The sequence below is a fragment of the Poeciliopsis prolifica genome, unplaced genomic scaffold (assembly GCF_027474105.1).
Source record: "Poeciliopsis prolifica strain line A6 unplaced genomic scaffold, Auburn_PproV2 SCAFFOLD009, whole genome shotgun sequence".
Lineage (NCBI taxonomy): Eukaryota > Metazoa > Chordata > Actinopteri > Cyprinodontiformes > Poeciliidae > Poeciliopsis > Poeciliopsis prolifica.
This window is the reverse complement of record NW_026562384.1, coordinates 5,774,064-5,794,149: the sequence shown is the minus strand read 5'-3', so window position 1 is coordinate 5,794,149 and position 20,086 is coordinate 5,774,064. Positions and strand designations below refer to the sequence as shown.

Below are 20,086 nucleotides of genomic sequence, written 5' to 3'. Positions count from 1 at the left end.
ACCTGGTTCACAAAATCTTGTAAACACAAAACAGGCACTTTACACCAAAATACATCCTTTCAGAGCTGTGAAAGGATGTAGCAGGTATTATCACTGAGTTATCCCAGCAAAGAAATTAAAATCCATTTTTCATTCTGATTGACTGAGCTGAACTCTTTTCCCTTCAAAGCTGCTGAGTTTCTGGACTCACAAAGGAAAAAACAGAACCAGCGACAAGTTTTACCGAACCAGATAAAAACATTTTTCACTGCTCGCCCTCTGGGATGCAGCTGATTACAGCTGCATCCCAGATTTATTAAAATGTTTTAAAATGTTTTCAGTGCAAAAACTTTCTGATGTCACTTTAGTATTTAGTTTTTCCTCAAACGAACAGATTTCAGCCCCTACTAACCAAAAGGAGGGTTCCCTTTAACACCTTCCGCCGTAGGGCTACATTCTACATAAGTTGAGCTATAAAATGGGAGATAGGGAACCAGACACTTCCAAAAGTCGAATTAGTTGTGTGAGTGAATGAATACCTGATTTTGGACCACACAGCAAGACTTTCGGGTCCCGCAGTAGTGATGGTTCTGGTGTGGGAAGTTGAGAAAGGTGGTTCAGAAACTCTGAATTAATGACTGGACCAATTATTTATGTAGAGTTAGCTGTTTAAATTCTTAATCGTAATGTCATGAGCTCCATTTCAAGTCAACATGCAATATTTATGTCTGTGATGGTAGGACAGGAAAGGCTTTTTCGGGCTTGCCCTGTTTTCCACATCCAGTCCGATTCCGCAACCTTTTGCTTCGTTAAAAAAGTTTGACCCAAAGGATCACATCGATTCTTCTTCGCCTTCCTCCACAGAGTAAGACGCAACCCCATCGGCGAGGGGAGTACAATGTTTACAGCACATTCCAGAGTCACGAGCCCGAGTTCGACTACCTGAAGAGCTTGGAAATCGAGGAGAAGATCAACAAGATCAAATGGCTGCCTCAGCAGAACGCAGCATACTTCCTGCTCTCCACCAACGGTCAGTTCGAGTCTCTCTGCGTGGCCTATGAGAGACAAATTATGTTTGTTTAAATGCTAACTCTACAGGATTCATTTAAAGTTGGTGTAAACTGAGATGTTAGTATCAAGCAGAAATGCCTGTTTTGGTTATCTGCAAGGCTGCTGCGCTTGGCTGAGCAGGTGCCACCAGCAGAAGAGTTTCAAATTAAGGACTTCATGCATGGCTGCTGCTGCGGAAACACACACACACACACACACACACACACACACACCCCACCCCCCCACACACACACGCATGCATGCCAATGAAAGCACACGCGCTCACTAGCTCATACAGACATGAAACACAGAGACGTCTTGCAGATTGCTGGGTTCATGCATGGCTGCTACAGGAGTTCTAGCGGTGGCTGGAGCAGATGGCGGAGGGTCCTGTGGCGATGGCCTCGATGCTCTGACACCAACGTACGCAGTGGAAATTAAAAACGGGAAGACAAAAAAAAAACAAAAAAACAAACAGCCTGACTGCTGCTGCCATCCACTTCAGTAGACCGAGAAGATGAGATGTAACTGGTGTTTATGTGAAGTAAGATTGAAAAGCACCCAGATGGCTTTCTCAGAGGGGGTGTATCACGGTGTGGCAGTGAAATGAAGTCAACTCGTAGATGAATATGGGTGATAGAATGTACACACGCACTCACTCACAAGAGTCGCCATTCATCATCTTCGCTGGCTGCTGCCCAGCTACGTGCCAGATTGGCTGCCCTACCCCCCTCTTCTCCTCCCCGCAAACAAGTTGGACGGGAGATTTTCTGTTGTGAGCCTGAACGTATTCTGTGTCTTTATTTGTTCATTTGTTTTTTTTGTTTTGTTTTTTGTATTGTTTCCACCCCCAGACAAGACCGTGAAGCTGTGGAAGATAAGCGAACGGGACAAGCGTCCGGAAGGATACAACCTGAAGGATGAGGACGGACGGTTCCGGGACCCGTCCACCATCACCACGCTGCGGGTGAGAGGTCGCAGGAAGCTGTCGGGGCCCCAGCCGCGTCAGACGTCTGTCCGGTCGGCGTAAAATTTCACACACAATGGCATCAGTTCAGAAAAAAAAAGAAGAAACTTTTAACAAAGATTGAAGGAGTTAGTCAAAAATCCCTCTGGTGTAATTATCATAGAAAACATGTTTCCGTGCTACAGAAGATTTGATCGACATCTGTACTAAAGGAAAATGATTGGTGTAATCCTTACTGGAACAAAGGAAAGCACAAGTTCAATGCTTGAAAGCAGCAATCACCCAAGTTCTACTTCTAATGAAAGTTTTAATGATGATACAAGAAATTATGAGATATAATTTTACTGCTACTTAAAAAAAAACCCTGGTAACAAAAGGTGTGCATAATGAACTCATGGTCATTACTGTTAACAATCGGTAAATAATAACACTTTGTTGCACTAAGTCTTGCATCAAACGTCTATTAAAAGTGCAATGTTCTGTTTATGGCAGCATCATGTCAGTCTTATGCACAGCCCTTCAATAAAGTGTTACCGAAACCACTTTATCTCATACACCAGCTTTATCTCCGATCATAGATCGGAGATTTTAACACGATGTGCCACAATGATGCACTACACACAGGAAAGTACACTGGATTTGGAGTTTGGTCCTCAAAAAAAAAAAAGATAGATAAGAAATACAAAACGAACACCGACACTTCACTAAAAGAAGAACAGGAAATGATATGTTGGAGGGCAAACGATGGATCGACATGTTGAGGTTATGCAACAGCATTCTGATATAGTTTGGAGGCGACGGTGGATGTAGTGTAGCTGTAACGTAAGGAAAAATGTACCTGAATTCAAAACAGCTAATTAAGATAATTGGGATAAAGCTGGTAACGGTGATAATCAATGCGCCGAGGCTGGAAAAGTTTTGACCTCCACTGAGCATCTGGAGAGGAGACAGCAAATCAGACAGTGACAGAGTCCGACCTCACAGATGTCCTCTTGTCAAACAAAAAACTCGTCAACTTTGTAGCAAGTACAAGAGTGAGCTTCGCCGTCGGTTCAGCTTTTAGTTATAAACATCGAATTCTCAAAAGTGCAACACTTGCAGACCTTTGAGTTCATGTCCCCAAGGTTTTCTTTACCTCGCTAAATATATCTCCAGTTAAATAATCCATGAGGCCCGTTTCACTATTCCTGGACATTACAAGAACATTTCAGTTCAGCTTCACCACAACTTGGTTACGGTTAGGAAAGCATCATATTTTGTATTTAAATGCAGCGACAGGACACTGACTTGCCACACAGTGAGTCACACTGTAGCAAAACATCTGATATCATTCAGACACTTGCATATTGTCCTATTCTGCTGGGATAGTGTTACTCACGCTATGAGTCAGGTGGGTATACCGTAGCTTCTGCGTCATGTTTTAATCTGTATTATATCAGATTATCACTTTCACTTCCAACAAGTGAAAGGCCTACAGTTGGATTTGAGTCGCTTTGAGCTACGGTCGGCAGTGGAACGTGAGAACGACCTATCGCCCTCTCGATTATTTCCAACCAGCTTTACTTTTCACACAAGCTGACTGCGCGTACGCGGTACGGTGGCGTGTCTGCCATCGCAGATTAGTGCTGAGTTTAGCATGTCTGTCCCTCCTTTGTCTGGCTGGCTGGGGGATCATCATAGCTGCCTGGAGGACGGGCCGCTTGACTGTGGCAATCCTGTTATATATATATATATATATATATATATATATATATATATATATATATACACACTCCTGATCAAAATCTTAAGACCAGTCAAAAAATTGCAAGAATTTGCATTTTGCACTATTGAATCTTAAGAAGATTCTAAGTAGAGCTTCAAAATGTTAAAAGAAAATATTAGTGCAAGAGACAAAAACATTTGAGCGGGAATTTTCTGAAAACTGCATTTACACTCAAACATGATTTTTTCAGCTGATCAAAAGTTTAAGACCATAGTCTTTAAAAGCCAAAAGCTGTGCAAAAATCTGGATTCCATGTCATGTTCTATGAAGTCTTTACACTGTCAAGACCTCCAGATGGCAAAAGCAAAAAAGTTCACTGACTTTGAACGTGGCAGGATTGTTGAGCTGCATAAGCAAGGCCTCTCACAACGTGCCATTGCTGCTGAGGTTGGACGCAGTAAGACAGTCATTTGCATTTTTTAAATGATCCTGAGGGTTATGGAACAAAAAAGTCAAGCGGTAGACCCAAAAAAAATTTCACCAGCTCTGAACCGCAGGATCCGATTGGCTGTCCGTCAAGACAAGGGACGATCCTCTACCCAAATTAAAGCCATTACTGGTGCCGACTGCAGCCCGATAACCATCAGACGGCATCTGCAAGGGAAGGGCTTCAGAAACAAAAAACGTCTTCAAAGGCCACGTCTTCTTCAACTCCACAGAATTGCCCGTTTGGACTTTGCAAGGGAGCACCAAACATGGGACATTGAAAGGTGGAAGAAAGTTGTCTTCTCTGATGAGAAAAAGTTTTGGCTTGATGATCCTGATGGCTTCCAACGTTACTGGCATGACAGAGAGATCCCACCTGAGATGTTTTCTAGACGGCACAGTGGTGGGGGCGCCATCATGATTTGGGGTGCGTTTTCCTTCAATGGAACAATGGAGCTTCAGGTTGTGCAGGGGCGTCAAACAGCAGCTGGCTATGTGGAGATGTTGCAGCAGGCATCCCTCATGACTGAGGGCCCTCGTCTGTGTGGTAATGATTGGGTTTTTCAACAAGACAATGCTGCAGTTCACAATGCCCCGCCTGACAAAGCAGTTCTTCCAAGAGAATAACATCACTCTTTTGGACCATCCTGCATGTTCCCTGGATCTAAACCCAATTGAGAACATTTGGGGATGGATGGCAAGGGAAGTTTACGAAAATGGACATCAGTTCCAGACAGTGGATGCCCTTCGTGAAGCCATTTTCAACACTTGGAGCAATGTTCCCACTAGCCTCCTGGAAACACTGGCATCAAGCATGCCTAAACGATTGTTTGACGTCATCAACAAGAATGGTGGAGCTACTCATTACTGAGTCCTTTTTTTGGCACTTTGATTTCTGTTTGGGGGGTTTTGGAGGTTTTTTGAGCTATGGTCTTAAACTTTTGATCAGCTGAAAAAATCATGTTTGAGTATAAATGCAGTTTTTTCAATTAATTCCCCTCAAATGTTTTTGTCTCTTATGCTGATTTCTTCTTTTAACATTGTGAAGCTCTACTTAGAACCTTCTTAAGATCCAATAATGCTAAATGCAAATTCTTGCAATTTTTTGACTGGTCTTAAGATTTTGATCAGGAGTGTATATATATATATATATATATATATATATATATATATATATATATATATATATCCCTTTTTTAAATTAGGATTTTGTGCTTGGAGAATATCCGCCGAGACGACGCGGCAGGTTGAGGACCGCTGACGGCCCGTGTTCCGGGTTAATGAGGCGCACGTCTCTCTGGACAGCCAGTGAAAGACATGGAGGGGAAGTGACACCCGTGGAGATACAGCGGCCTGCTGAGCTGCCGTGTCTTTCAATCAGCTCCAGCAGTGGACAAAAAGAAGAGAAAAAAAAACAATTGGGGAAGAAGCGGCCGATTTGTTCTCCTGGCTCCCTCCCCTCTTCCCTGTCTTTGTCTGGGTTTTATCTGGCCTACGGGGGGCTGCATGCAGGCCGGTTGCTGGGCATCTTTGAAGCCCTTGCAGCTCTGTACACACTGTGTGTGCGTGTTGCTGTACTTGCATGTTTGGCAGTCTTAATTCTGTAGAGTTTGGTTATCATTCCTCAGCAGGACCTTGCGATGCCCTCAGGCTCTCTCTCTTTTGCCACCTTCATCGCTTTTCCCCCAATTTCTCTGACACAAACAGAGAGCGAGATCGACTTCTTCAGCAGTTAGCAGGTGCTGAGAAACTGAGGCGTGATCACTGAGTCACAATCTGCCCGAGCCAGCGCTCCAGAGAGCTGCTCACCTCTGTCTCTTTACCATTAGTGGGATAAATGTAACATCGTCGTCTCCACCGCACAGGCCAATCCATCCACAAAGATACATATCTGAGGATATCTCTTGGGGACAATCTTGAAATCAAACAGAATAATTCATGAATTTAACCATACACGTCAAAGATGATTTTTTTTTTCTTGCGTTTTTTTTTCTTCTGCTTCTCTTGATGTTTTGTTTTATTTATTTATTTTTTGCCTCCACCCCCAGGTGCCCGTGCTGCAGCCCATGGATTTGATGGTGGAGGCGACAGCCAGACGTGTCTTCAGCAACGCCCACACGTACCATATCAACTCCATCTCCGTCAACTCCGACCTGCAGACCTTCATCTCCACCGATGACCTCCGGGTGAACCTGTGGAACCTGGAGATCACCGACCGCAGCTTCAGTATCCTTTGAAAATCCTCTCTGGCCTTCGTTAAGCTTGACCCCCAATAAACACAGTTGGGACTTCACGCAAATATGAAAACTTGAGTTATGTTTATTCTGGTTTACTTTTGCAGATCTACACCAGATCTGCATAAATGAGGTGATCCACGAAGATTACAAAGTTTTATTTCATCAGCGAAAAAAGACAAATGAATGCCGCACGTTTTACATATTTCTTTTGTAAAAAAAAAAAAAAAATATATATATATATATATATATATACAGTATATATAATTGAAAAATGTATGTTTCCCTTTTAACACCTGTGTCCGCCCAGCGATCCACACAGTTTTGGGGTTTTTTAATTCAAGCCTGCGTCAGCCACGTACTGCAGCCCTTTAATACATGAACATAAAACAGCTTATTTGAAATTTGACAGAGAAAATGACAAACTGCTCTCAGTCCTGTACTTTAAAACTCAAACAGTAAAATACTACAAATTGTGCGAGATCTGCGGTCATTTTCCACAAGTCTTTCCTTAAGCCGGCTTCTCTCAGACATCGTAGACATCAAGCCAGCCAACATGGAGGAGCTGACGGAGGTCATCACCTCGGCCGAGTTTCATCCCCAGCAGTGTCACACCTTCGCCTACAGCAGCAGCAAGGGCTCCATACGCCTCTGTGACATGAGGCAGGCGGCGCTCTGCGACAAGCACTGCAAATGTGAGTATATGAGAAGGAAAAAAAATCATTTGGTGTCACAGATTGGGACAAGGTGTGGCAAATGCATCTAAGATCTCATATAGATTTTCTTTGACATGAAGCAGACAGCCTGCACTCCTAAAACCATTTTTGTTGTGATTCCCGCCTGCTGGTAATCTGAAAAAAATAGATACAGCTCTGGAAAAATAAATCAAGAGACCGCTTAAAATGATCAGTTTCTCTAATTTTGCATTTTACGGATGTATGTTTGAGTAAAATGTACACCGAATGCAACGTTCTTTTATTCTACGAAATGCAGACAATGTTTCTTCGAAATTCCAAGCAAAAATGTAGCATTTATTTACGGGAGACGAGAAATGGTCAAAATAACAAAAAAAAGGATGCAGTGCTTTCAGACCTCAGACAATGTAAAGGAAACATGTTTACATTCATTTAGAAACCACAGTACTAAACCATGAGGTTTCATTTTTTGCCTTTGAATTCTGCTAAAAAAAACAACTAAAGAGTGTGTATGAATGGTTAGGTTAATGCCAGACAGAACTGGAAAATAAATTTTGATTTAAAATGGCTCACATCACGCTGAAATAAAATAAATACGCCACAGAGTGATTCATTCATTTCCCCCTGAACTGGTCTGTTTTAATGTAGAAGTGACACACAGATGATCAATAAGGCACAATTGATAGACCATCAATAAATCTTCAAGCGTGACTCGAACAATGGGCGTCCTCCTCTAAGCCTTAACATCACGTGCAAACACTTGGCTCAGGTGAATAATGAATGCATTGACATTTACGCTGGGAAATCAATGTCATAAGAGCAATTGCATTAGTCCCTCGTTGGACACACCTTGTTGCTCGATAATGTCACTCATTTCCTTTTACATATTGATGAATCCACTGGACTGTGTGAATGTCACATGAGCGTCGGAGCCCCCGCTATGAGAAGAAAAAAAAAGATTCTGGAGGGTTTTTGGAGGCTTGATGGGAGACAAAATAGAGGAGAAGAAGAAGAAGAAGAAGAAGAGTTCTGTTGTAAGGATGGAGATATTTACTGCATGAAGGCATAGGAGAGACAAAGAAAGACGACAAAAAAACCTTTCCATTTTTGTTTGAAGACACAGCCGAATAGGTCGAACACATAGAGGTATTGTGTGAAAATGAAAAGGCAAACATTCAAAGTTTTAATCGAAGTTCATTTTTAAACATGCATCCAAGTTAAAATCCTCCGTTTCATGCTTCAATAACTAGCCACTGATCAGGCAAAGAGTCCTGAATCCAAAGACTTTCCACACATCTTCCAGGTTCTCAGGTGGATTGTTCCAGAGCTGAGGAGTATGGAAGCTAAATACCACAACGCTGTCTCTACTTCTCTCCCATCATCAGCTTTAGTCTTCCTGGGTGATGCATGAAAAACATGAGCTTTGTTTACACGTCAGAAACTGTCAGTTTGGTTATCTGACCAGGTGTTTTCTGCGTTCCCTAAATGTACAACACACCACTAATGGTTATGCTACTCACTGGTTCTCCCACCTGAGCTGAATATTTTCTGCTGCTCCTCCAAAATCGCCACGACTAGTATGCATTTCTCTGAACTGAACTGCAAGTTTTCATGCAGGTGGGCTGAACTCGCATTCCTGTTGAGGTGTTGGGATGATAGAGACGTTATAATAAAGCATGTTTTTTATCTGTGAAACATGATTGAATAATAAATAACAATTAATAGTAATAATACATTTGTTTGTATAGCCCTTTACGACAGCCATAAGGTTAACCAAAGTGCTCTACAGTGGGTGAAGCAAGAAACACAAGCTGTTAAACAAAAGAAACAAAACTGGATAAAACACAAGAGACAGCAAAATAAAGACAAATATAATAAAAATGTCACAGTATAAGCCATGTTTGAACGTATAATCTTGAGTTGAAGACTACAATTCTATTAAACTTTATTCTTTATCTTCTACATCAGAAATAATACTGCTGTGTTTCTCTATCAAATAAACTCACAATAACAATAATACTGGAAAAGTGGTGAAATGTTTCAAATAAATAAATAAATAAAATCAGGGGGTATCAACGTGCGATTTTATAAAGCGAGCCGACATGCTTGACTGCGAACCAGAATTATTCTGCATCTCCCTCCAAACCCGTAAATCCGTGAGACTTCTGGTATCAATCAGCGCCGCAGCCGGGATGGATGGATGGGTGAGGGATGGTTAGAGGATTTAGAAAGGGATTGTCAAATGCCCCAAAGACAGAGCAAGAGGGACCAAACAAACCCTCTGCCCTCCCCCTGTTGACTCCCAGGAGACCCCATTATACACCCCTGGAGCGGGAGGGCAGGGTCTCACACAGACAGACGCATATATACATACACGCTTCCACTTACTCCCGAACACTCCTTCCACCGGCACAGAAATCCAACGGGGCTCATATGTGGCCGGTACTTTGACATTGATTTGTTTTTCTTACCCCTTCCTCGTTCCCTCTTCTTTTTTTTTTTTCATCCCTGACTCTGCGGCGCTAGTTAGACTCCCCACTGACACATCACAGGCTGATCCTCCAGGCCTCAGCTGAGGAGCGGGCTCGACGGTGGAGGGGGCTTTTTGTTTTTTGTAGAGAAATAAAGATGAGATGGGGTGGGGAGGGAGGAAGGGCGGGGAGATGCATTGACTTGACAGCTAACGATGGAATGCCTGGCTCTCATCCCCGGTGTGCTGGCCAGCACATGGATCAGCAGCTGCCAGAGTCAATATGAATCATAACCAATATTTGCCCACCGCGCTGACCTGCCATTATCTCCCCAAGTAATTCTGCAAAGAGATGCAGCTGCAACCCTTCTGCGATTCAAAGCCCTGCGTTTCTCTGCAGTAAAAGAAGTGATTGTTTTTTTTCTCTCCGTCCTACGTAGACTTCGAAGAGCCGGAGGATCCGTCGACGCGTTCCTTTTTCTCAGAAATCATCTCATCCATCTCCGACGTAAAGTTCAGCCACAACGGGCGTTACCTGATGACAAGGGACTACCTCACTGTCAAGGTGTGGGACCTCCAGATGGAGAACAAACCACTCGAAACCTACCAGGTAATGTATCCGTTTTCTCCATCGTCGGTCTAAAAAAGATAAGAAAAAAGAAACCTAATCTCAGCTGGGGAAGTTAGGAAGTTCCGTCTTGGCCCAGATCAAATCAAATCGTATTGATCTCAAGCCAATCAGTCAACATAATACTGTTTCACTGTCAGACTGCCGCGCCGTAACCTTGTCATCTTCAGCGATTACCCTAGGAGGGCTTATTGAACCAAGTATCCATTAGAGGGTAGCGCTAGTGCCGATGCGAGCCGAAGGGTAAAACCTCCCACTGTGTGGTCATGAGGGTCAGATCCACCTTCTCTGATGTAGGAAAGTAATCCTCCAGCAGGTCATGATTGATAAGGCCATCAGGGGATTCTTCCTCTGGCTTCACCTGCTGCCTAACGTCTTAGCAGGGGTCACCAGGCCTGGAGGATTACTAAAAGTAGAGCATAAGGCACTGGAGCTTAGGGTTGTTTTTTTTTAACTGAAAATCAACACAGTAACCAGTTTGTTTTATAGGTTCACGACTACTTGCGGGGCAAACTTTGTTCTCTGTACGAGAACGACTGCATCTTCGACAAGTTCGAGTGCGTCTGGAATGGATCGGACAGGTGAGACATCTCAATCGATCGTCAGAGAGACGGGTCGGTACAGATCCTTGCATGCATCGTTGTAACGCTCGCCTCGCTTTTACCCCCCTTCCCCTTCAGCGTCATCATGACGGGCTCCTACAACAACTTCTTCCGAATGTTCGACCGGAACACCAAGCGGGACGTCACGCTGGAGGCTTCGAGAGAGAACAGCAAACCCCGAGCGATCCTGAAGCCTCGCAAGGTACGACATGAACGTATTTGTTTTCTCAACGTATAACCAACTGTGGTAGAGTGTGTATTAAAAATCAGAACCAAAGTCTCTGCTTTAAAGCTTTTCTTACTGCCTTACAGCTACGCTGTAGTAGGGCTGCACAATAAGTCAATAATAACATGTATCGCAATTGGCCCGTGATCATTATCCGTAGATATTACGCCTGATGGAATGTTCAATATCTAATATTCACTGAATATTCAGAACTGAGATGTAGGCAGAGGAAAGACTTCAGTCGCTCAACCTCTCACTAAGCTAGGTTTGTGGCATCAACCAACTTACGCACTCTTTGGTTGTCTAGCAACAACTTGTCGAGTAACTCACGCAGCAGCAGTTCCAGGTTTCACCTCTTACTGCTTAAAAATAGAGGAAAAAAAAAACAACGGCGTGCAGTAAAAATTGTGAAAGAGCATGTCACCAGTTCGCCAGCATTTCATATACTTGAAAACAATTGAATAATTATTAATATCCACTGATATGAACTGTATAAATGGTCAGGCGTTTTTCGGCCATTTTGTCCAGACCTACGTTGTGCTTATTCTTTCAGCTTTATTGGTTAGATTTGGAACGATCAGGGCTAATCTCAAGGGAATGAGGCGAGTAAGGAAGGCCAAGCCTATTAAAGTGACTCTAAGTTTAGAGTTAGAGCAGGAATAAATCTGTTTCACTGCAGACAGCAGATCTCAAGTGTATTGAAATATGCTAAGCTTATAGACCATGACAATTAATTTTTTTCTGTATGTTGGCCTTTAATGTGACATGCAGAATGTCCTATGCAATCCTTACGAAAAACAAAACAAGTCTGTTAGGGGGAAAATCATTTAAAATACAACCTGTACTTACCTGGTCGTTCACAAAACAACACTGAAAAACACAGGACAAATAATTATACATATTTAGATCCAGTTGCAGCAATTGGTCATATTTGATACACACCTAATACAGTAAATGTGATTACTGAAAAAGCTTCAACTGTGCAGAGAGATTACAAAGGCAAAGGAAACAAAAAACTGATTAAAGACCAGATGGAAACTGTTCAGGAAGTCTGCAGAGTCTGACAGCAGCACTGAAGGAGCTGCAGGAAGTTCTGCCATCTACTGGTCGTGGGCGACATGTGACAACTGGGACTTTGATAAGACCAGTTCACACATCTAACATCAAAAAATGTTAGACGTGTGCCAGGAAGCTGAAAGTTATTTAATTTAATGGTGGGATTTTTTTATTAATAACCAGGGTCAGATAGAGGATGTGAAAAATGGCTAATAGAAGAGTTTTTTTTGTTTTTGTTTACAAGTAATCACTTTTATTGGTTGGAAGGAAATAAAAAGACTTTCGAGACCAAATAAACTGAAAAAAAAAGATACTAAAAAAGTTAGGAAGCTGTCTGCCTTTTATTAACACAAAGGAATTATTTTGCATTTTAAGTTAGAAAAATAATACTGAATAAATGAGTACTTTAGATTTAGGTATTCTGGACCATGTTACAAAAAGTTTGGACACCATTGTTACAATAAATAGTGAATTTATCTAGCATTCAATTAATTAAAAAAAACCTAAAAAATAAAATAAATAAATAAAAATTTTAACCCAAAAATTGCCTCAAATGTAAGATGCTGTGTGTGTGAAAACGTCTGACTGCCCCTCCGCCCTCCAGGTGTGTGTAGGTGGGAAACGTCGCAAGGATGAGATCAGCGTAGACAGTCTGGACTTCAGCAAGAAGATCCTCCACACGACGTGGCATCCGCATGAGAACATCATCGCCGTGGCGGCCACCAACAACCTCTACATCTTCCAGGACAAAGTGAACTAAAAAAAAAAAAAAAAAAAAAAAAAGACAGCCTGCCCCAAGTTATGAAGCCTCCCAGGACCCAAACATAATGTGAGGGGCTGCTGTCTTAAATCCCTGTCCCTCCCCAACCCCCCCCAAAAAATCCCCCCAGACTCTACTTTACGAGAGTCGTGTGTCCAAACACTGATGTGAGAAAGTGGACAGTGAAACGGACACAATTTGAGGAAAAGGCTTCATTCCAAGAAAATGACTCCTAATTTAAGTAATTCAGCAGAAGGATCGAATCCCGCGCGTTTATGCAACACGAAGGACCGCTGCATGAGTGATGTTATGTAGCAGCCCTCTGGACCCTGAAGACACAGGCGGATAGGGGAGCGCTGAATTTTCAAACAGAGCACAGAGACAGAAAGCCAGCTCACGTGACGGCGGCTCTTCTTCATGTAGCGTCGGCGCCCGGTCCCCTCGAACCCCCGGCGGTCCAGCCCGCTCCAGCTGCAGCGCATGCGATGACCCCTGCGGCCTCCGTCTGAGGTCGAACACGGGAAAACGCAAAAAGAAGAAGAGACTGTTAATAATGCCTGACCCCCCCTACCACTCCCAGAAACTGCACGCAGCTCGGTCAGTCTCACCGGTTTCCCGTCTCCTTGCCGAGACGTTTGCAGTCTGCGACGCGAATGAAGCCCTTCCAGGCGGCGCGAGTCGATGGTTTCGTTTAAAGCCGTTCGTTTCGTCCTTCTCTCGGTCGGTGAGTTTGTGTAGAAGCTGTGGTGCCTTCTTTTGGTATGTGGGGCTTCGATGTACTTGGGTGTGGGAGGGAGGGGAAGGGACTGTGTGAATGTTTTAAATTAAATGTTAACTTAGAGTGTTTTTTTTTTGTTGTTGTTGTTTCTTTTTTCCTTTCTTTCTTTACCAATGAAAGTGAACGTAAGAACAAAAAGGCTTCATTAAGATTGCAAATGGACAAAGTTTTGCAAGTAGTAACAAGGAGGGGACGACGCTGTGTTTTGTGCAGAGGAGCCGCTGCGTGTTGGATGTTCACGATTGCTCAGAGAAACGATAAAGCCACAACTTCTTCTTTTGGAGATTTTTACTTTTAAAAAAATGAAACTGAACTCTTTGCTACACGTCGCCCTGTTTGGATAGCATTGAAAATAATTTATAGGCAAAAGGATCACAAAAATCTTCAGCTTTATGATTTGATAGGACCTTAAAGTAGACCACGTGGGCGTCACGGTGCCACATTAGCTTCTTTTGCATGTGCTGGATGTGAATCTGTTGAAACTGGCAGATCATTTGAGGCACTGCGCCATGAATGTTATTTTTTGTTGTTGTTTCTCCCCAAAAGATGTCAGCTGAAATCAGTTTTGTATGAGATTGTTCCGACACTTGTGCATGTCTGTCCTCTGGGTGAAGATGGGACAACGAAGACGAGCAGCGGCAGGTCGCCTCGCAGAAATCGGCTTGGATCCTCCTCCGGTTTCGGTGCAAAACGGTCAGAAGCGTATGTGGACTCTGTGAAATCAGGGAATATTTGTGTGAGTCTGTTTAACGGTGATATCTTCTAAACCGCTCCTCCTTTGTGACACTTCTAATTGAAACAAACCAACTTTTATAGCTCAGAATGTATCGAAATGCATTGAATTACCATGCAGTCTTTATGCTTACTGGACTTACTTTGAATAATAAAAAGGAGAAAAAGAATAAAGATTTGCAAGCTGAATGCCTGTTAGTGTGGACTCTTATCTGTAAACTCTGTTCAATCAAAGATCACAGCTGTACCTGCAATGGGTTGACTAAGATCAGCCTCTGATGTAATGTCTCCCTCTGGTGGAGAAAGAGTGGAAAAGGGTTTTTGGCTACTCATTTCTGTAAATTGCCAGCACAGACTTGTGTGACTTTTATGAGAAGGGAGGAAAATTATCTGCTGATTTAATTTAAAACTCCTGCTTCCCAGAAACAATACCTCAGAGAACCAACTGATGAATTTGTAGCTGCAAGACTACAATCTAATTTTTTAAAAATGTTTGCTTTTTAATTTAAATCATTTCACTGTAGCTCTGGCTGCATGATTGCAGTAAATCATAAGGGTGAACTAAAGCGTGGGGTATTGCTTTATGAACTGTTTATGACTGTTTTGGACTTTCATACATGTGTCTGCTTTGTTGCTTGTTTTGCTGTTTGTTCAGTTTTTACAGAACTCCTGGATTTATATTGGAATCGCATCCGACACCAGGAGAATAAGGTAACTGGATACAAATGCATTTCAGCTCCCATTTGATAACTATGCACTCCTGTGTGTCGATGTACCACAACTACAACCTGAAAACATTTCAGGTTATAGTTGTAATGTAACAAAGTGTAAAGAAGTCCATAGGTAATAAATATATTTGATGTATGTCTAATGCTGGCTTATGTTTTATTTAGTGGTTTAGTGTTCTTTAGCATAGTGGTTTTGTGCAAAACATATAAAATTTAAGCATCATTACCACTTTGTCCTTTTTTTTCCTCCCTAATTGGCCCCATGTGGGTGTAGTCTGCATGCTTTTAGCCAGCTGGGGACGGCAGCTGTCAATCAAGCAGCGTCTTTATAACTCGCTGCAGGGGCTGCATCTCTGGGTCTAAGGATAAAGCCAGGCGCTTGCAAGAGCTCCACTCTGAACTCCTGACTGCCAGCTATTAACTTGTCTGATGTGATCTTTTCAACCTTTGATCTCAATCCATTTCCGTCTTTAGATTGCCTAATTTCTTTTTCCTCTCTAAATTCTCAGATTTTCTTTTTGTCATCAGATCATCGACTCTTCGAGATCTATGGATAAGCTCGTTGGAAACAACACGACGACGGAGAACAGCTCCTTGAACAAGTGGACGCTCAATGAACCAGGCTTGTTCCACCATCGGGACTCCAGCGAACTCCGGGTCTTGGTGCCAGCCATCCTGGGAGTCATCTGTGTTTTAGGTGTGGCGTGTAATCTCACCGCAATGGTCATCCTGTTCTCAAACGCCCACCGGGGCAAACTGTCCCTCATCAACTCGCTCATCTTCAACCTGATGTTCGCCGACGGGCTGGTGCTGGTGTTCACCGTCCCTTTCAGGGCTGTCTCTTACTCCAGGGCGAGCTGGAGCCTGGGGTGGGTGGTGTGCAAGACGGCCGACTGGTTCCTCCAGTCCTGCATGGTGGCGAAGAGCCTCACCGTGGCTTTCATGGCGAAAGCCTGCAGCCGATACGTGTCAAACCCCACCAGGCAGGTGAGCATCCACCTGGGCTCCATCCTGGTGGTGCTCTTCTTCATCTGGTTGTCTGCCTGCTCCGTCACCGTTCCACTGTGGCTGTTCGCAAAGCTGCAGAGAGAGGTCCGTGGGCTTGTGTGTGTGCTGATGTTTCCTCCTGAAGCGAAAGAGTTCATGTCTGTGTACGTCAAAGCGTACCCCTTAGGGGTCTACTGTGCACCACTCAGCTTTGCCCTGATGTACTTCTGGAAGGCTTACGGACACTGCCAACATCGCTCCAGTAAGTCTCAGAACCTGCGCACGCAAATCCGATCCAGGAGGCTCACCCTGATGCTTTTCAGCCTGACCCTGGCCATGGCTGTCCTGTGGCTTCCTCAGTGGGTGGTATGGCTTTGGGAGAGGCATCTTGCAGAGAAGGAAACTGAAGGAGCTCAGCCACTGACTTCCTCTCCTCCCCTTTTCCTCGCCCTCTCTGCTCAGCTGCTCACCTTCTCTCTGTCGTTGGTGAACCCTCTGATTGTCCTCTTCCTCTCGGAGGAGTTCAGAGAGAGTTACCAGGGGCTGTGGAGGCGCCTCACCCTGCGCAAGCAGCCACCACCTAAGCCAAAGCCCGGACCCCACAATCCTACCTCTCTCCAGTCCCCTTGCCCCAGACCGGAGACTTCCGGACAGCTGATTGGAGAGAGAGGGATCCATTTCAGCTCCAGCCAGGAAACTAGCGGCAAGGCTCAACCTCCACCAGACCGAGGCAATCCTGGCGGGGAAAAAGAGGTGGACGGGGTGAGCCTTAAAGACGGGGTCGTCTTGCCTGATGTGGAACAGTTCTGGCAGGACAGGGAGACAGGCTCGCACATGGGTGAAAACGATCCGGTGCCGTGGGAGAACCAGACCCAAGAAGAGAATAAATAATAACCAGCCAATCGCCCACACGCCTCCACCAAATGCTGCGACGTAAATGAATGATGTTCTGTCTTCTGTGTGTGCAATATTGTTCAAAGGTAAGATGTGCAATCGGAACAAGTGAGACCCACAAATAGAGCAGCATCATCTGCATATGTGATAAGCTTTTGCAGTTTGTGAGGTAATTATTAGTGCCTGTAAATTAAAACTTTATGATAGGATAAAATCATTTATACAAACTTTCTTTCCACGTAGAGTCCGTTCCAAAACAAAAAAACAAACAACAAAAAAAAAAAAGCAAAAAGCAGCTGGCTCAAAGTGTTTGCAAATAATTTCGACAATAATTTCAACCTCTACTTAAAGCTCAGTGTGTAAAATTCTTCCTTTAATGAACTAAATATTTAAACGTGCATTTGTTGTTTTTAGAAAGTGGTTTGCATGCAGCCGTTGATGTGACAGTAATTGGTCTCAGATTTATTCGCAACGTGTCCCTAAATGGAAGCTGTTTTCAATAAATACGCTGTGAAAATGTGGTCTGGCTTTCGGCTTTTGTTTCGATTTGTTGCTGGTCCTCACACAGGTACAGTGAAGTCTTTGTGGGATTGATTCCTGATGACATTTAATCAGTGACTATTTTTTCACAGGGGTTCTAATTAAAGCGCTCAGATGAGATGTCGGTGGTGTCTCTTGTAATTGTGGCATGCGGTAGAAAGCAACCTATCTGTGGTTCACCTATAGGCATAATCAAAGATATTGTCTTTTAATTCATACTTTGAATCATTTAGTTCTAAAAACCGTTGTCAGTTACCCAACAACTCCTATTTTCTCACTCCCTTCCTACCTGACATTTCCCCCCTCATTGATTATTTATGCTGACCTTTTATTGCCAGAGGCAACTCAGTCAATCAGAGCAACGCTTAACTGTATAACCCATCATCAGTCCCTGGGGTTCCCGCCTGCCCATAAACACTGAAGGTAGAAGAAAATGGTTCACACATTTAGCCCTAGCCAGAAAAAAAAAAAACTCCCCCTCACCCCCATCAGCTGCAGATGAGAAATAAAAGTGTTGTTGCTGTATGTTTAAAGACAAAACACAATATGGTGGTTGTCCCCAAGCTATCTTGTTTACACCTCTGGCCCCGGCATTCGCCCTGCTAAATGAGCCAGTAAATCTGTAGTTGTGGGATTTTATCCAATTTCAGCAGAGAGCCTCGGAGCTAGGAGGCACCGAGCCCCAAAAAGTACAAATTAGATCCGTGTTTCAGGCTTTGACCTGAGCAACAAAAGCTGAAGCTCCAACACCGTCATTGATAATCGGTGTGAGGTTTGTCCAAATGAGGCGCCGGGTATTCTGGTCGAGCATCTCTAGTTTGGCCTCCTTTCTTGCTATTCATGCAGATGGACCTTTGCACGTGAGCTCTGTTTGAATTTTGTCAGGGAGGAGACGTTTTCCTGAGGAAGCCCTTGCAAACATGCATATTCATTGATTCACGGCCATTGGGAAGATGCTAAACTTGCATCGCAAACTTTCCAAAGTTGAGGTATTTTTCTCACGTCAGTGCTGATGTTTTACCATCTTGAAATTTATGATGCGGAGCAGCAAAATGCCTTGACTCCTGCTTCCTTTATTTGTTTGGTGCCTGTATCTGTCGATTAAATAAAACGGTGTGGATTTGTGTGTGTGTGTTTTTTTTTTTTTTTACACTTGACTTCAGTTTTAAATAATATTAACTTGCTAGTTAAAGCACAGTTTTACTTGTTTCTGTACATAAAATCAAAAAGGGTGTACTTTATTTCAGCTATCAACGTATTTTTAAATAATACGTTTTTGATAATGTCTTACAAAAGAAGTTAAAGCACCAGTCCAGAAATGTTACTCAGACACAGTTTGAAATATTTTCTTCATTCAGTATAATGAAGAGCAATAAGGATACTACTACTCTGCATACCTGCTTCTACGGGAGCAGTAGCATTTGGAGTTCAATCACTGAAAAACACAAAATTTTACCAAGTAATTTTAATCCAGTTTCTATTGCAAATATCGAAGTATTCTTGAAATAAAACAAAACTGACTTACAGGTAACTTATCCCCAATGGGGGCTTGTTTTAAGTAAACAATTCCTTAATGCAGGTGAAAAAGTATTAGTTCTATTGTCAGATAATTGCACTTTTAACAGGACATTTTTTCGCATGTTGCAAGTGATATAATCTGTCAGTGGAACTAGTACTTTTTCACCAATATTAAGAAACTGTTGGCTCAAAACAGGGTCCTATATCTTGCTTATAAGTCAGTTTCGTACTCTTTCAAGTCTACTGAGACATTTTCACTAGAAACCAAACCAAAAATACTGTTTTGTTTTGTGTTTTTATGACGACAGGTGAGCATTCCTGTAACTTTTTCACATTTTCAAAAGCGGTGTTTACTTTTGGATACACAAAGTGTTTTGGAAGCGGGCCCAAAAAAAGTTAGACCGAAGATCTCCCCTGACCAGCTTGTCCCTCCTCTCATTTGCTGCTCTCCTTCGGGACAAACTTTCGACAGGACGTCTTTCAACAAGGACAGTAGTTGTCCTCCTAACCGAGCTGTGGATCTCTGCAGCTCCTCCAAAGTTGCTGTGGATGCCTGTGGCAGGTTTTCTTCCATCTATTTTTGTCTGTCCACCGCAAAAAACGCAACAAAACACATTGAAGATTTTTTTGGGGGGTTATAACATAGAGAGTGTAGAGATTCAAGGAGCATACATGTGCTTAGGATGATCTGCAGATGTTTATATCCCAGCTGGAGCACAGAATGACCATTAAGGACTGAAAGCCTCGCAGAAAGCTGGTGCTAAAACACTTTGCGAGCGGGAAAAAAATACAAGCCCAGCCTAATTGGGTCATTACACGAGGCAGGGGAGCTTTCAGCAGGTGAGATTCTCCCTTTGCTGCGTCTGCAACCTGCTGAGAGGAGACGCGGGGGTCTCATCCCTGTGTTTTATCCCCCAGCCAGTCATCATCTCTAATAAATGAAACTCTACTGGAAGTGACACGCTAATTATGCTCACCAGGAGAAGCTGGCTGCAATTAAGCCACACGATGAAAACCTTTTTTTGGCTTGTCAAACCTTCACCCTCAGTCA

General features: G+C 43.2%; 2 protein-coding genes across 4 annotated transcripts in view; both read left to right on the top strand.

Annotated features, from left to right (window-relative positions):
- LOC129362618 (serine/threonine-protein phosphatase 2A 55 kDa regulatory subunit B beta isoform) overlaps positions 1-14,557 on the top strand; it is a 50,572-nt gene extending 36,015 nt beyond the window's left edge. For both annotated transcript variants that reach the window (XM_055034262.1, XM_055034263.1), the window contains exons 3-10: positions 844-1,009; positions 1,884-1,996; positions 6,236-6,413; positions 6,952-7,116; positions 10,027-10,196; positions 10,704-10,795; positions 10,895-11,018; positions 12,703-14,557. In XM_055034262.1, the coding sequence (XP_054890237.1) occupies positions 844-1,009; positions 1,884-1,996; positions 6,236-6,413; positions 6,952-7,116; positions 10,027-10,196; positions 10,704-10,795; positions 10,895-11,018; positions 12,703-12,858 (1,164 nt within the window). In that variant the 3' untranslated portion in view covers positions 12,859-14,557. The remainder of the gene's footprint in view (positions 1-843; positions 1,010-1,883; positions 1,997-6,235; positions 6,414-6,951; positions 7,117-10,026; positions 10,197-10,703; positions 10,796-10,894; positions 11,019-12,702) is intronic.
- An 80-nt stretch (positions 14,558-14,637) lies between these two features.
- Positions 14,638-18,640, top strand: gpr151 (G protein-coupled receptor 151). Of its 2 annotated transcripts, none has more exons than XM_055034260.1 (2): positions 14,638-15,079; positions 15,625-18,640. In XM_055034260.1, the coding sequence occupies exons 1-2, from the start codon at positions 14,903-14,905 to the stop codon at positions 16,972-16,974; spliced, it is 1,527 nt and encodes a 508-aa protein (XP_054890235.1). In that variant the 5' UTR covers positions 14,638-14,902; the 3' UTR covers positions 16,975-18,640. The 2 variants fall into 2 exon arrangements, with proteins under 2 accessions (XP_054890235.1, XP_054890236.1); XM_055034261.1 differs by having other exon boundaries at positions 15,606-18,640.
- Positions 18,641-20,086: the final 1,446 nt, after the last annotated feature.

Coding starts and splice junctions, on each gene's coding strand:
- gpr151 (XM_055034260.1), top strand. CDS start 14,903: ATGATTGCAGTAAATCATAAGGGTGAACTAAAGCGTGGGGTATTGCTT. Junction 15,080..15,624: donor TCCGACACCAGGAGAATAAG/GTAACTGGATAC, acceptor TTTTGTCATCAG/ATCATCGACTCTTCGAGATC.